Below are 17,500 nucleotides of genomic sequence, written 5' to 3' on the forward strand. Positions count from 1 at the left end.
CAAACCACAGAGACGTGAGATGATTCTAACAAAAAGTATTTGCACATTACACCAGTACCATCCAAAAGGATTGTGCCCCATAAGTTATAAGTATTTAATTAAACAACAGGTCATAGCAAAGGAAGCTTTACATTTGTTAAAAGGTCAGATGATGCACTTTTTGTTGTTGTTTTAAACCAAACCAATATAAAATTCTAAGCACAAGTCATCAGCTAGGTGGTCCAGACAAAAAGTTTAATTAAGCGTTTTGGTAAATACATTATTAACAGTTTGGCACTCCATAAAAAGCACACCATGTTTGTTATGTGATATGGGCAAGATATGAAGAGGGAGACAGCCCTGCCTGAAAGTCTAAGGTATCGACCAAGCCTGAGGGCTCAGTAGGAGCCTACAGATCATTCCAACACCACTGTGAAGGGGGTGGAGGGAGCGGGCTGTCAATCAAGTTGAACGAATCAGAAATCGAAAAAGGAGAGGACATAAAACTTTATAAAGGGACATGGTGCAGGAAAGGAAGGTTGAAAAAACAGGTTTTAAAAAAGACATAATTAACTCAACCCACTAAGTTCATTATGGACTATGACTTGTGTGTCTAGTATACAGTAGTAGTAGAGCATGCCAGTAGTCGTTATGTTTGGGTCAGTGGACTCCTGGTGGAGCTCTATAGGAGTGCATCAAACACTACAGCATTGCCAGACTGACAGACAGATAAGGGGACATACGGACATACAGCCATTGGCAACAGGACAGACATAGATTTCAAGTAACAAAACATTAGCAGTGCTTCCCCCCCCCAAACAAACAAACAAATAAACAAACCAACAAACAAAAACAGTATTGCAGTAACCCATCGAACAGTTAAGAAAGCAAGACAGGAATTTTATCACTTCAAGTGAATTTTTCACTTCGTCAAAATAACTCTTTGCAAAATCTTGACTTAAACTGTTAGTGCCCATTTGCCATCCATACTTCAACGGAGCAAAGTCATTACATATCACAGTTCAAAACCCCATTTCAAAACCCCATTCAGTGTAATTTCACTCCTGTTTGCTTTTGTGTTCCTACATGATATTGGGCCTTGAAATGTATGGTGGAACATTATATTAATGTTAAAATTCACAAAATCATCAGAAGTAACTTTTCCGCTTTCTTACATTTGATTACTTCAATTTGAATGATCCCCAAGAGGAGGGAGGGTGAAATAAATAATGAGACTAACTATCAGGGGTTAATGTTCCAATAATCACACTAGCACACCAGTTAGAATGCATGACCGATCCATGACTTCATGACTTCATTATAAGTAGTGTGCTCACGTGGATATTAGAACACGACCGCTGAACGTCAATGAAACAAAGAAAATATATAGACATGACTGTTTGTATCCCATGGTGCACCTCTCTCCTTCACATGGCGTCAAAGTGGAAGCGATGTGCTTCCTGCCTCTTCTCTCGGTCGTCTGCTTTCTGAAACACACAGACAGGGACAAGGTCAATGTCAGAGCTCACAGGGGGGGTCATGATGCACACTCAGTACCACCGCTACCATTCTGGCCTTTCAGAGTCTCCCTGTGTGTGACTAATGTGACTAACACTCAAGCTAATCTTATCATTCACAATGGCCAAGCACATAGTGAACCTCTCTTCATGTTTCATCAGGTCTGACATTAGACAGACAGGCAGACAGACAGACAAGGTAGCCTAAAAACACACAACTTTGAGTGAGAATCCAGAGACTTTGACTGAAACCATGAAGTAGTTACAGGAAATCCCCATCGCAGGCATAGACAGGGGCAGTCAAAAGGGAAGGCAATTATCAATACAAGTGTTAACGTGATAGATGGCGGAGCTTGACACTTCTTGTGTGTGTCATGTGATTGTGTGTGTGTATGTTTGCTTGGTGTGTGTGATCAACATCCTCCAACGCTTAGACGAGAGAAAAAAAGGCGTCTTTTGGCAGCCCACATACAGATCCCCATTGTTAAGCATGATTGAATAGAAACGTCGTTCTCCGGGTTTACAGGGGATAATTCATGTTTATTTTTAGCGTTTGCTCTTTTCTTCTCTTTTCCCTTGGCAACAGCACTTAAAGGCATGTAGCTATGAATGATGAAATAAGGGTGAGCTTCAAATAAAGCAGAGGTGAACCTGACAGATTTGTACTGGGATTACTATATATATATTATAACAGAAAACATTTCTGGCGGGGAACACTTAAGATCTAAAGGCACAGAGTCCGTCCGCAGAATCGAGTGTGGCTCACGATCTTAGGGGAGAGCCATGGAGTCCTCAGACCGTCTACTGAGTATTCAGTTACAAACTTGTTTTTATTGGCTGCAGATGGATGTAATATATCGCTAATATCTCATTCTCACACTTTCAATGATTTGACTTGTAAATCCTGTCAATATTTCAGTGTTCTGGTGTCAGAACCTTTTCTTATTGAGTGTTGAGGGAGTATAAATCTTGTGGTTATTCTGAAAGCTATATTATCCGTTTGTCATTTATTGGGTGGTCTTTGACTAAACCGTTGCTGATTGAGTGGTCTGGGATATAATCTCGTTCTCACTGAATGTCTAGTTGTTGTAACAAGATTACATTACCTATTTGAGGGCCCAATGGGTAAACTTAACCATACTGAATGCTAGGGGTATGTGGCAGTGGCGTAGCGGACGGGCCCGCAAGCGACGCACCGCGGGGGGGCCCCAGCCACTAGGGGGCCCCCTAACATTGGATCCATTTTTTTTTTTTTTTTTTTTTATAATTAAAAAAAATATAAAACAAAGAAAATAAGTGGCCCTTCATTGTGTCAACCTTAATTTTAATATATAGGCCTATATTAAAAAATATATACATAGTTAGCCGTATCCAATAGCAACATGACTTTGACGTCACACGTAGGCAGCGAGACACAAGGAAAATGAGCAAGCGAAAATACAATACAATGTACAATAAGCATTCTTTAGGTGGTGGTAGATTCTCTATTCGGACATTATAGCCGCTATATGTGGGACTGTCGGTCCGATATTGTAAAAAAATCAAATAAAAAAATTATGTTTACGGAAGTACATGTCTCAAGTATTATCTCGGCGGTTAGTCGAGTGAAAGAAAAACAACATACAGATGATAATTCACACAATATAATACCACGAAAGCGTACAGCACTAAACAATAACATTTATTTGGGCAGCATCATACTCAAACTCAGGCAGAAGGGCAGGGTCCGGCCAGGTTCACAGTCACAGGCTGTCAGTGCATCATACAGGTACATAATTCAGCATGGTTAGGCTATATATAGCTGTTTCTTTTTCTATTCTACTATTCTATTCTACTTCTGCTGTCTGCGTCTCCCTGGGTATTACTAGACCAGATGGCAAACAGTAAAGAAATGCCACAATATACCAGGACTTAAGAAACGAGATGTCCAACAAGGTTAGTTAGGTGGTTAGGTTGGAAATTCTCAATCCCATCTGGCAACCCTTAGCGGAGAGTCTACAGCTTGTATGTTTACAGATATCGCGCTGCTGTGCACACCACACTTTGTTAAAAGAAATAAAGCTTGTACTTTTCTACTTATAATACATTCTACTGATGTAGTCTACCATTTGGTTTTAGTTATTGCTCTCACTTGTTTGTACCTTTTGCTAAGTCAAGCATTTAGAATGTAGAGTGCATATTGCGAAATTTCGCAACGTCAATAACGCATCGGCCTCTAAAAAACGGGAAGGATTTTAGGGAAGGGTTTTAAGGCAAGACATTTCTTTTGGCATTTTTGCCATTCAAATGTTATGTAATTTCCATAATGTATCCGACTGCTTTGCTGTGTTTTATTATGTTACCGGTATGCGATTAGATCAACCACCTGCGCCATATTATTTGCTTATTTGCTGTTTTGCAACGTAGAGGCATAACACACAAAACAGGTAATATTCTGTTCAAACACACGAAACACAAATAGCTCATGAGTAAGTAATAAGGCACTATTACTGTAAGTAATACTGATACCTCAGACACACAAACAAAGCAGATACCTCTCAGAGGCTTCAGCTTGGCCAAAACAGAGTATGGATCTAATCAACGTTCTGTCACCTTTACTTATTACTATTCCGTTGGAACAGCCGATCTATGACTTATCTTCGACTAAACTCTCTTTAGCCGTGTCTTGTTGATCACTGAGCCGCTGTCTGTGTGTTAAGGAGGTATAATGTCTTTGTCTTTCCTCATGACTTCTCGTTGACATTGAGATATGTGGAACAAATACCAGGGGCTATCGTAAATATCAATGTCAAACCTCCAGCACACTGTGACCTCGTCAACTCCAGCCTGCCATGCGAATATGGAGTATGGAGTCTATGGAGAAGGGGGGTGGGTGGGGGAGAGGGATCTGTGGGGCTTATTCCAAATGTTATTTTCCCCGGTGTGAAAGGTTAGCCTTGCTTATCTACGAGAGTCCCCTTCAATTATGACTGGGCAGAGTGGGTCTCTCTCTCTCTCTCTCTCTCTCTCTCTCTCTCTCTCTCTCTCTCTCTCTCTCTCTCCCTCTCTCTCTCTCTCTTTCTCTCTTTCGCTCACACACACACACACACGCACGCACGCACGCACGCACGCACGCACACGCACAGGAATGCCACGGGAGGTCAGACGTCAGATGGCCGCCACAACGAAAGACTAAAAACTCAAAGGATGTAACTGATCAGCACCAACAGTTACACAACAGAGTCCATATTACACTGCAAAGGGGAGGGGCGACTCTGAAGTAGGCCTACATCGCTCCAGTAATGATCTCAAATAATGAACAAATAAATAGCCTATCAACTGAGCATTCACTACCTGAACATGAACATTATCAGGAACATTATTATTCAATTACATCTCTAATCAACACCAGACAAACCCGACCACGTCTCTCCTTCTCGTCTTTTAGCTGGGATATCATCGGCGGGCCGAGGCCCTTCAGATACAGAACCGAATCATGTTATTTTAATGCAGTGTTAACTTCAATGACGCTAGTGTTCCCGGGAACACACTCCCTCTGCACAGAGCAATTATGCCTTCTTTTCTGTGTGGAGATCAGGAACCCACAGTACAGAAAATGGCTTTGAGAGGACGCCAGAACCAGTGATACAGAGTGAGAGAGCCTTGCTCACAGTGGAGAGACCTGCCCGACCTCAGCTGGCTGAACCATGGATGGATGGGGGTGAGGTGGTAGAGAGAGATGGACACGGTGGGCGAGCTGGACACATGCAACATCAAACATAACAGACCAAAATGGAAATTCGCAAACGCACACAGACATGTTAAGAGCATGCTCGGTCGCTCGCACGCATGTATGCATGCACACACACACACACACACACACACACACACACACACACACACACACACAGACACAGACACAGACACAGACAGACACACACACACACACACACACACACACACACACACACACACAAACAAAGATAGACGCACGCAATTCCCTGGCGGGCAAATTCACAGGGATAATGAACAACAGATTTGATATGCATTAAGGACAGAACAAAACAATTACAGCAGAGTGTCCTCCATGGCTGTGGTCCTCTTCTGTCTGCATGTGTGTGAGTGTGGTTGGTGTGTGAGGGGGAGGGGGGGGGGCTCTGTGGGATGCTAGAGGACAGGGACACTTGGGCCCATCTGCTTGGTTCAACCCATCTGTTCCTCTCAGACAGAAAAGCACTGTGCCCACAGCAGGTCTCTGCTGCTCTCCGGACCAGCCAACCAGAGCATCTCTGAAGACCCCCACCAGCTACAGAGCATCTCTGAAGACCCCCACCAGCTACAGAGCTGAGTGGTGTGGAGTGGAGAAATACACAGGGCACACACTGATCTGGCTCTGAGGTGGAGGTGGAGAGGGGGAGGGGGAGGGAGGGATACGTACAGTACATACGACAGAGACGATACGAAGGAGAGGATAAAAGATGATGATGATGATGTGCGTGTGATGGTGATGGTGATCAATACAATTGATGACCGCCATTATGACGATAATAATTATGCCGATGACAAAAACAACCAAATATAGTGTAACAAATCTGACTATAGTTTCCTTCCATCTCCAGTGCCAGGGCTTGACATTAAGCTTTTTCAGGTACTTGTCCTTCGGACAAGTGAACTTATCTTTTACTTGTCCGAGAGCTCAAGTTACTTGTCCAAATCCAAAGATTTTGAAAAAGCAATAATATGAATAATAATATATTATACTCTCACCGGCCACTTCATTAGGTACACCTTTTCAACGGCTTGTTAACGCAAATATCTAATCAGCCAATCATGTGGCAGCAACTCAATGCATTTAGGCATGTAGACATGGTCAAGACGATCTGCTGAAGTTCAAACCAGCATCAGAATGGGAAATAAAGGTGATTTAAGTGACTTTGAACCTGGCATGGTTGTTGGTGCCAGACGGGCTGTTGCGTGATATTATAGTGTCAATATGGACCAAAATCTCTGAGGAATGTTTCCAGCACCTTGTTGAATCTATGCCACGAAGAATTATGGCAGTTCTGAAGGCAAAAGAGGGGGTCCAACCCCAAGGTGTGCCTAATGAAGTGGCCAGTGAGTGTATGTGTATGCAAATAACACATTTGACTACTATTGATTTGATAATGATGTATCCTTAATTTTCAAATGTATTCAATATTTTGTAATTATTTAAAAACGTAACCCCTAACCCTAACCCTTTTAGATTAAGATTGGCCACAAAAGGGATGAATATCTAGGAATATTTACAAAAAATGTTTGTAACTATAGTCTCTCCCCAATGGAAGCAATCTTATTTGCTAGCTTTTGGATAGTAGCCTATCCTATATTCAAATTGAGAAATCTATAATTAGTGTCATTCTGAAGTTCGTATTGCGATGTGCTGGTCTTAAAACTTCAAACCTAAAATATACGATCGCATCGAACTACATGAAAATAAGCGGCATTGAGAAGAAGCGAATACGCGTTCACGTGAATGGCACTAGTGACAGGCGACCCACAACACTCTGGCTGCGTTCGTAAACTCGCTCTGGAATCTGATCAGCACTCATGGAATGCCTTTTGTCCAATCACGTCTTTATGACGTTGAACGCAGTGTGCGCTCTGGCGCTCTGAGCGAATTTACGAACTATGACGATAACGAACTACGAGAGACTGAAATAGCGAGAATGAGGCGCGGCATCGCTTTGCTTGCTTTTTTTATTACTATTCAGATCGGAAGGAGGAATTCATGTTTGCAGATATTAATACATATTGATTTCTTTTTTTGTTTTGACTTGTCCATCGGACAACTGCAGGAGGAAGTCCACTTGTCCGAACATAAAATGTACTTGTCCCGGACAAGCAGACAAGCCAAAGGCCCAATCCCAATTCACCCCTAGCCCTTCGTTTTCACCCCTATGGCTCGATTTGCGCGTTCACGTTTAGGGCGAGGGCTGTCTCAATTCATATTTCGTCGAGGGCTAGGGGTAAGGGGGAGGGCTAACTATTACTTCGTTTCGAGGGATTTCAGGACCAGACTAGCTTCGAAGGGCTAACGGTACGCTACCCCTTGATACCAGGATGCATTGCGAATCATCTACAGAAATCTTATGTCGCTCTATTCAATGCGGAAATGTCATTTTAATTCTCTGTAATTACTTATTAATAAAGATTTGAAAAATTATGATAACCATCTTATTGTCTTAGTTTAATGTCATTACAATGCATTATAGACCTTTTATTTATAACACGCATAACCCAAAAATCGCTTTTATGTCGGTGCTGTGTCTAACGTTACAGTAACGCAACGCTGCATGACAGTCGAGCATTTCAGAGATGTACAGTCATAAATCAATTATTACCTGTGGCGTTTGACAGCGGATGATGGTACACATATGTAAAGTTATCTATCAAACGTTCGGCTGACTTGTACATGATGCGCATTTTGACCTATTTCCACCCGCAATCTAATCCGAGCAGTTGTTATTATGTAATATTATTAATGGGTTGTATCATTCATTTCATTATAGACCTTTTCTTTATAACAAGCACAACAACAACAAAACGTTATCATGCCGATGTGCTGTGTGTCTAACGCTACAAGCTGATTTGTGCATGACAGCCGCGCATTGACATATTTCCATGTCTGATGTCTAATGTCTGATGTACTAATGTCATTTCAATGCATTATAGACCTTTTCTTTATAACAAGCACAACAACAACAAAACGTTATTATGCCGATGTGCTGTGTGCTGTGTGTCTAACGTTACAAGCTGATTTGTGCATGACAGCCGCGCATTGACATATTTCCATGTCTAATGGCATATGACACGCGAAATGTAACTACAGTTAAGGATACGCATAAAGGATGATGATATATCACCGTTCGACTCTACTGAGAAATGTTTCCGCTTATTTGTCATCTCTCCTTCACGGGCAAATGTGGCCGCATCCCCAAGAGATCCTCTTTCTACGTTCTTGACCACCACTATGATGGATTGATTTTTGGATTCTAGACGACGAATTGTTCTGAGAAAGGCGCTTGGTAACGTGATTTTTGGACAACGCTTTATGACTATTGATGGACTGGTTGTTTTGGTTGGAGTCATTCATTGTCATTAATTAAATTCATTGTCATATGTCCACAAAAAAGACATCGCTGACGGAAGAGACTAAAAAATGAACGTCTAAACACTACAGTGTGTTGATAACAAACGAAAATAGATGCTTATAGCACACGCAACAGAAATAAACACAGCTGAAGAAGGCATTGCGAGATGTGAGAATTCGCCGGCAACACAACGCGTCAACCGTACCGCGTGATGACGTAGGCGCCGTGAAGGGCTGTCCCAATTCACAGGGCTTTGATTTCAAGGGGTAGGGCTTGTGACGTATTCGAAGGCCTTGCCTTCGAATCGAGTGACACTCGAAAACGAGCCATAGGGGTAGAAAAGAGAATCGGGATTGGGCCTTAATGTCGAGCCCTGAGTGCTCTCACCTTCTCTTGCCAGTGCAGTATACCAATGATGACTAGGATGAACACACACACTCCGATCAGAGCAATGGCCGTCAGCAGGACGATGTTACTGGGGGTCAGATACAGCTTGGCACTCCAACTAAGACAAGGTTAGAGAGAAGGGAGAGAAAGAGAGTATTATTACTACTACTACTACTACTACTACTACTACTACTACTACTACTACTAATACGACTACTACTACACATCCCAACTATAAAACTCAAAACAGTATGAAAAACATCTTTCACAATTCCAGACATTTTCAGAACGAAGAGTGAATCTACTTTTATCACGAGATTTGACATATTTTAGCTTTATCTAAGAAGTACTATTTGGCAGGAGAAAGCAATCTGTGGTCATTGCATATGGCGTACACTGAGACATTATGACAAAATATATTGAATTAATAAATTCTTGCCAGAGTTGAACCACTTCAACAAATAGGATGAGAGAGCATAACCATCCGTTTTCAATCTGCAACTGAGTGAATATTTGAGATACTATTTTGTAGCTGTAATGGTTTGACTAAAAATTATTAACATACACAAACTGCAAAACTACTGATTCCGAGACAAAAAAAACAAACAACAAAAAAACCTTGGGAGAGAACTTAATTAAGGCACATTTCTAACAAAACTAATAAACACATTAAATATTAATGCTGACAACCACAATCAGCAGTGGTTATCCATAAATAAAAATAGGCTACAATATGTTGTACTAACCTGTTCTAAACAACGATAAGGCTATTGAAGACAACACTCAACTTCTAAATACCGTACATATATTTTGAGATTTGACTGTAATATATTCATGCTATATGTGTATGTGTGTATGTATGTATGTGGGTAAATATGTTTGTATTATATCTACGTTTGTAAAGTGTATGTGTATACTTTTACATACTTTGCAGTCAATGCCTGATATCTGCAACTGTTGGTACTGTCGTGACAGCAAAGACTACCCCAGAGCATGCAGTTACCAGGACGAACTAACAACAATGGTATTGAAGGAATTGGAAAACTGTTTTGCACTTGTGTGTGTGTGTGTGTTTGTGTGTGATAATATGTGTTAGCTGGCCATACGGGGGGGGGGGGGGGGGGGAGGAGGAGGAGGGTTCACCATCTGTTCCCACTCCTGGGGGTAGGGATATGATACAGAAAAAAATTGAAACATGGGAAGAACATGTGTGTGGGTGTGGAAGTACAGATGTGTGAGTGTGTGACCATGTGTGTGTGTGTGTGTGTGTGTGTGTGTGTGTGTGTGTGTTTGTACCTGCGGGGCTTATTATGTGGGTACGGGATGACAATGAGCTGAGAGTTGGGGATGATGGCTGTCCATTCCTGCTTCCTCACATCCTGGTAAGTGAGGAACAGAGAGAGGAACAGAGAGAGGGGAACGGGGACAGGGGAGGAGAGAGAGAGATAACAAATATAATCATCATAGCTTCAAGGACGCAAATGGAGGGTTAGGCATGCAAAGGTGATGTAATGCATGCAATATCTTTAACATACCCCTCAGTATAAAACAGCTCTATCTCTCTATCTACCTTGGTGTTTTTATTGACAACTCTTTAACCTGGAACATCTATGTGGACAGTCTCTGTAGCAGATTACAACAATGACTGCGCTTCCTGCATTGACTGAAGGTCATGGTGTTGATCAAAAAGTCATGTTAGTCTTTTTATCAGGCAGTCTTAGAGAGCCTTACATGCAGCATGACAGATACAGCATTACAGCTGGTTTGGCAACCTCTCTGTGCAACTAAAGTCCAAACTGGTCCAATTGATGCAGACTGCAGGGAAGATTATAGGGGTGAGACTGCATCCATCTTTGCAGTCTACGTACGAACAGGCGACCCTAAAGCAAGCCAATAGGATAGTTACTGACCCATCCCGTGTTCTACACGCTGAATATCAGCTACTGCCCTCTGGGAACTAGCTGAGTCCCTTGTTGCAGATTAAATAGATTGAAAAATGTATTTATCTCAGTGTCAATAAAACGTTTAAATATTGGCAGATAAGAGAAGGACGAGGCCAGAAGGTCACTGGATGATCTCTGTTTTGATTAAAGGCATCTTTGCTTTTATTGATGCGTTTGTTTTTTCTGTTTGTATATCCGGTGCGTTTAGGAACCTTACTGTATGTATTTATTCACTAACATCTTGGAAAATGTGTCTTTTACGGCTGCAGCATGGGTGAAAGCCCAGACCAAATTTTCACTTTGTAAGACAATAGTGTTAATCTTGAATCTTGAATCTTACGATTAGTCTCTAGTTCTACACAGAGTTTATTAAACTTTATTAGCGATTCAATCTTTAAAGCTTTTCAAAGCAAGTTCCTCTATCAATTACAAAGGTAATTTTCCCTCAAGTTGTTTCTGGGTAGCAATTAGCACCAAACGCTAAATTCATCTTTCAGAGGGAGTCCTCTAGGGAAGGGCAGAGTCATTTCCAACATCACATCTATCATTTGGCAACATTAAGGGGGGAAACACACACACACACACACACACACACACACACACACACACACACACACACACACACACACACACACTGTGTGTGTCTGTGTGTGTATACTGTACTTTGCATTCTCTTCTTCTCAGAGCCAGCCCTAATGAGAGCCCAGGGTTTTTTGCTACCGATATCGAGCTATTTAAAGTCCTGCATTTAAAGACAAAGACAGGCTAGTACATTAAATAAATGAGCACTGCTGTGTGAAGTATCCCCCTGATGTGTCAGCCTTACTGCCTACAGTTAAGGTCACAAGCAGCAGGCTCATTCCATGAGTGTGTGTGTGTGTGTCTGTGTCTTTGTATCTAGATGAAATATACATATTTCACTTCCGCGTATGATTCCTTCCCAATATTTTTTTTTTATGGGTTGTGAGTATTTTAGGGGCCCTGTGCTTGCGATTCTTTTTACCCTGCGAAAATATCAATTAAGGCACACAAACCTTTGCAGAATATAGCCGCCCCACTTAGCTATGGAATAGTAATTGTAGGTAAAACAAAATACCTTGTTTTTCTGTTACAACAGTTGAACTCCAAACTCACTCAAAGCTACAATGGATACAATGATATTGTATATTTAGTGGCGATTTACTTTATATATTAAAAACTTAGGCATTGAGTTCCAGTGTATAACAGTGGGCTAGTTTAGCAAAGTAAGTAGCATACTACTTTAGTGACTAGCACTGTCATTCTGCTCTTCGCTGCATTGCTGTTCACACAGAGAAGATGACAAGTCTAAGCATCTAGCTCCTGGCTAAGAGAGAGATCCTGTGTTTGGAGGAGGGAAGTGTTTTTGGGGTCTTTTGAGAACGTTTCCTTTGTTTCAAAGTAGCGTGAAAGAGAAGAGTCGGGTCGGTGGTTGGGGGAGCGACAGCAGGCTTTCTCGGAGGCGGGAGTGGGATCTCGATAAGTGAAGTAAACCTTCTAAGCGACTCTGAGAGGGGCTGATCCTCCTGGGATAGCGTCTAGAGCGCAGGAGGAGAGAATAGAGAGAAAGTAGAGCTTGGGCTAGATTTTCACAAAAATTCTCTCACGTGGCCTTTAAAGGGACAATAAAGAGAGAGCGATTGGATGGGGTTTGGAGCGCTCCCAACTCTCACAGAATACCGGCTGGAGAAGCTACCGCTAATTACATGTGCATTTACTACAAGCACTGATGACATAATATATCCTATCCCCTCCTGAGGAAAAGAAAAATAGTTAGCATAATATAATGCACCATAAAGGGCTTATTTAGTCTTTGTTAGGGTATGTAATATGAGTCCTTAGCAGACTGAGAAACGTTGTCTTGCATAACTCAAAGGGAAGCGAGGGACAACAAAGCACTTGGCTGTGCCTCTTCGATACACGCTCTCTCCCAAGGTAGAAAGGTATATGGGCAAAAAAGAAAATCTGCAATGCAAATCGCCTTTGATGAAGACCTCTGTTGTTTTCTTCGATAGAAAAAAAACGAAGCCGGAAGTCTCGAATGCGAGTAGGGCTGCTGGGGGAATGTATTTCCTCTTGAGGAACCAGCAAATGGCATTTTAAACACCTTGTGATATCTATAGCTCTGCAAACCCATACCCCGTGCCAATGTTTGAGGTATAAAGCAAAAAGTGGGTGAGAGAGAGGACAATGAATTATTGACTGCATATTAGAACAGCAACTTAGCATATTGGAACAGGAAGGGAATGTGCATATAGCCTTCAGTTCCTCATCAGTGGCTCTGGGGGGGTGGGGGTGGGGGTGGGGGGGGGGGGGGTGTCTCCAGGTAGCACCTGGATGCAGTGAGTGGAAACTATAGTGACTGTCATACTGTAGTTATCAGAGCGGTGTTAACTAGGCCATCTGTGGCTGCCGTGCACTGTCCTGTCTGTCTACGTTCTGTCAGGCAGTGTGCCCCTCTCCCCTCCCCCTCCCCTCCCCTCCTCTTCTCTCCTGTCCATGTCCCTTCTCCCCTCCCCCAGTAGTGGTGCTGCCAGACTGTACCTGCTCCCCGGGGGGGCGGGGGATGCCCACGTACAGGTGGTCCAGGAAGTTGGCGCTACGCCCCAGGCCCAGGACGGTGTAGGGCAGCTGCAGGGAGAGGTAGGCAGACTGGCTCAGCTGACCGGCTGGAGGGAGGGAGATGGAGATAGAGAGAGAGAGAGAGAGAGAGAGAGAGAGAGAGAGAGAGAGAGAGAGAGAGAGAGAGAGAGAGAGAGAGAGAGAGAGAGAGAGAGAAAGAAAGAGAAGGGTGGAAAAAACACAAAATTGCCATTAGGGCAATTCAACCTCATAAACCCCCATAAAACACACATCTCACCATCACACCCCTGCCCAGTGTCCGCCCCCCCCCTTCCTCCCTCACTCACTCCTACCCAGCCCAAAGGCGTCTAACCCCTCCCGTACCCTACCCGCTCGGAGCTCTCTCTCTTACTCACCCGCCCACGCTTCTTCGGCCCTGCCAAACGCAGTCGACGTAAATCAAGCGCTTTACAGTAAACAAGGAGAGCACCCCCAGCAACAAATCAGGACAAATGTGGATGGACTGCACCGCTGGAACACAAACTCAAGATAGAAGCTTTGTCCCTTTCTTACATTTATCTGACATTGAATGGAAAACAAAAGCTATCTTTGTTAGATAGAGTGGGAGACGGTCATTAAAAAAACTAAAGTAGTGTGTAGTGAAGACCTCGATTTCATCCCTGTATATCCGTTATAATGTTTTATACCACATATTCAAACATACACAACTACTGACCAGTCAGTCACATTAAATGAATCAATAACGGATATAGCATTTACTTATATCCGTGTTCAGCACTATCTCGTACGCTAGTAACTGCAGAGTAAATTGAAGAAAACTCAACCCTCTGGCAAAGGGAAGATCCCCACACAGAGGGGAGGCAGTCGGTCTCCCTGTAGCAGTGTGTGTGTGTGTGTGTGTGTGTGTGTGTGTGTGTGGGTGTGTATGTGTGGGTGTGTGTGGGTGGGTGGGTGGGTGGGGGGGGGTTCAGGGAGTCCACATCTAACAGCTGGAGCTCAGACTATTACCTACACAATACAGGGTGTAGAGACAACAGGCTAGGGCTGAGAATCAGAAGTGTTATAATGGCATTAACACATTGCTCCCCTTCCCCACTATGACAGTTTTGAATGAAAGCCTATGAAGCCATAGAAATCTTCTCCATCTTCGCCCGGCCAAAACATCTTTTGTGATAAAGATAGCGTGACGCAGCTTTTAAACCGTGTCCTCCACTCTCCTGTTACTGATTATAATGATGGAGTAGGTTTCACTGCAGTTTCTCTAAAAGCTACGGTAATTGCTCCCGTCATAAGAGAGCTGCTCGCTTTTCAAAATGAGAGCTATCAGTGGAATTGACTGGTAGGGACAAAAGGAGAAAAAAACATCACGGCATACATGGCGTGTTACACTGGCCTCCCTATTGTAGTGAAACGTAGCTTGCCGGCAGAATTAACTCATTCATAAGTGCCAGTGAGACCACTTACTGCTAGTGTAGGTGTTGCCCTTTGGCTTATTGCTCAGATGAGTGAGTAAAGCTTGTTGAGAATATGGGTGATATCCCTAAAGGCAGAGTAGTATAATTTATCTGTCTGATTGTGTATGCAGTAGGAGGGTGTGTGCTCCTTACGTTAAGCTATTTCTGGACACACTCATGCACATGTGTGTTTGTATGTGTGTGTGTGTGTGTGTGTGTGTGTGTGTGTGTGTGTGTGTAAAGGGGTAGGGTGGTACGGGTTGTAGGGTAGTATGCTATGACCTGGAGCAAATTCAAAGATCCTTAGACACAATGGCACAGAAAAGGTTACTCAACTGAGCGAGAGAGCAGAAAAAGAGGACTTAATGACGCCATTAAAAAGAAAAACTATTATTTGGGTGTAAGCCGCTGTTCAGTAATGAGGAGAGAGAAAAAGAGGGCATTTAGAATCACAGTTTGGAGGTGTTACTGTGTTGGAACAGGGACAAAAGAAACCTAATTACTTCGCTCATGGACATTGAGATGAGGAGGGAATTCAGGGCTGTATTCTCTGGAGGCTTATTTCTTGATAATTATTTTCCCCAAAGCACCATCACCCTTCATCATCATCACCATCACCCTTCATCAGAGGACAACTTCTAATTTGTTATTTTCGTACTTATAAATACAAGTATGTAATGTCACATTGAAAATACACTTGCTTACTTACATGGTATACTTGCTATTTGATAATAGAGTTTTTTTTTTAAATGACTCTATACTCCGAACGTTTGGATTTTAAATTAAATGATTACTATGAGGTTAGAGTAGATATTTTCATCTTGAATTTGAGGGTATTTGTGTACATATTGGTCACCATTTAGAAATGACAACACTTTGTATACAGTCCCCCTATTTCAGGGCACACAAAGTATTCGAGTGTTCCCTCACCTCATTTGTGCAGGAATAAGAGAGCTGTCAGAATGTCTAGTATTGATTCAGAATGTCTAGTATTGATTCTAGACTTTCATTTGCCTTTGACGTCTGCTATTACTGTCTGTCAACATGAGGACACAAGGACACTCCTACCACAGACAGCTTAGAGTCATTTCCCAAAACACACACATGGGACTATACATTCATGTTGATTTGGTACAGTGGAAGACAGCAGAACAGATGCAGTAAAACAGTTTTGACAAAAAATAGCCACTGCCCCCTCCTCTCCCTTCTCTGACCTTAACATGGAATAGTCATGTTAAGGCACATTGTCAGACACATTGTCAGGCACATTGTCAGAAAAACATGTACCCATGTTTCAGTGATCCCAAAGATGTCTGGCTTTGCCTGTTGAGTTTGTGTTGATGAAATCCATTTAATTTATTAGGCTTCTGGCATTTAAATGTAATAGTCCAAGCCCGTTCCTCATTTTCAAACCGCCTGGTGTTTCTAGGGTGGGTACGTCCCCTGAGGCAGAGGTCAGTTTGCTAGCCTGTCCTGAAACAGGTTTTATTGGCGGCGTATGAGGGAAACTGATTGGGGTTACCTTAACAGGGCTAGGACTAGGACGAGCTCCCCACCGCTGTCAGGACTCCAGAGTCACCCCCCATCTCTTCAGGCTACACCTTAACTGTCTCTCCTGAAACCTCCCAATCTCTCTCTCTATATATATACATACATATATAAAAAAACCTTCTTCTAGCATTATGACTGCCAATGGCCCCTGGCCCGAGCAGAGATTACTTTTCTTGCGATGACTGATGGATAGATGATTCACTTGCTTAAGTACGGTAAATCACTTTGGATAGAGGCGTCTGCTAAGTGCCAAAAATGTAAATGTGATGACTAGGGTCCCCTCGCCACATTAACACTTCCTCCATATCGTCAGATAGGATCTCTGCTCCTCTTCTGTTTGGGATTACTGTGTCACGTTAAAAAAAACAAAAAAACACTGGTCTCTCCCAAAACAGGTCCAAATCGTCTACAAATGGAGTATCCTCTGTGTTACCGGCGTAGCCGTAGCCTGCCCAACCTCATGTCAACCTCAACCTGCTCAAAAAGGTGCACACATGCACTACTCCCACTCCATTCCTCTCCTTTCAATCCTCCTTTTACATATTTGAGGGAAAACATTCACACATCCATGTGTCTAGGAATGGTTTGGCTGGTTGGGGAAAATATGGGCTGCACTACAATCGAAGGACAACTTTGAGGAAGGACAGAGTCTGAAGCCTTTATATACCCTGAATATGACCTACATAAAAGCTTCTCAAATCATTTATAAGCAGTCACACTACATAATATAACAGGTTCTATACCAGTTGGTGCTTTGCTAACAGGGCATAAACCCTTTAGCCACCCTATGAAGCTTGACATTTGCTCATGGGTGATTTATGAAGAATCAACCTAGGCCTTAGAAAGGCTTATTGGGGGCTTCATTAAGGCTTCATAGTCAGAATAATGCATTGGGGATGTGGTACTGAATATAATATAAGTATTCTACTGAAGTATTCTAGGTCTGAATGAGAGTA

At 42.7% G+C, this 17,500-nt stretch overlaps 1 protein-coding gene across 1 annotated transcript in view; it reads right to left on the minus strand.

Annotated features, from left to right (window-relative positions):
- Positions 1-1,026: 1,026 nt before the first annotated feature.
- The window catches only part of itfg1 (integrin alpha FG-GAP repeat containing 1), a gene marked incomplete at its 5' end in the record, with an annotated part of 124,557 nt that continues 108,083 nt past the window's right edge, over positions 1,027-17,500 (minus strand). Inside the window, 4 exons of the mRNA XM_080528129.1 lie at positions 1,027-1,466; positions 8,996-9,113; positions 10,292-10,374; positions 13,501-13,625. Of these exons, the coding sequence (XP_080384255.1) occupies positions 1,407-1,466; positions 8,996-9,113; positions 10,292-10,374; positions 13,501-13,625 (386 nt within the window). The 3' untranslated portion in view covers positions 1,027-1,406. The remainder of the gene's footprint in view (positions 1,467-8,995; positions 9,114-10,291; positions 10,375-13,500; positions 13,626-17,500) is intronic.

Source organism: Nansenia antarctica, assembly GCF_963989245.1.
Source record: "Nansenia antarctica genome assembly, chromosome: 4".
In the NCBI taxonomy this organism is placed as follows: Eukaryota; Metazoa; Chordata; class Actinopteri; order Argentiniformes; family Microstomatidae; genus Nansenia; species Nansenia antarctica.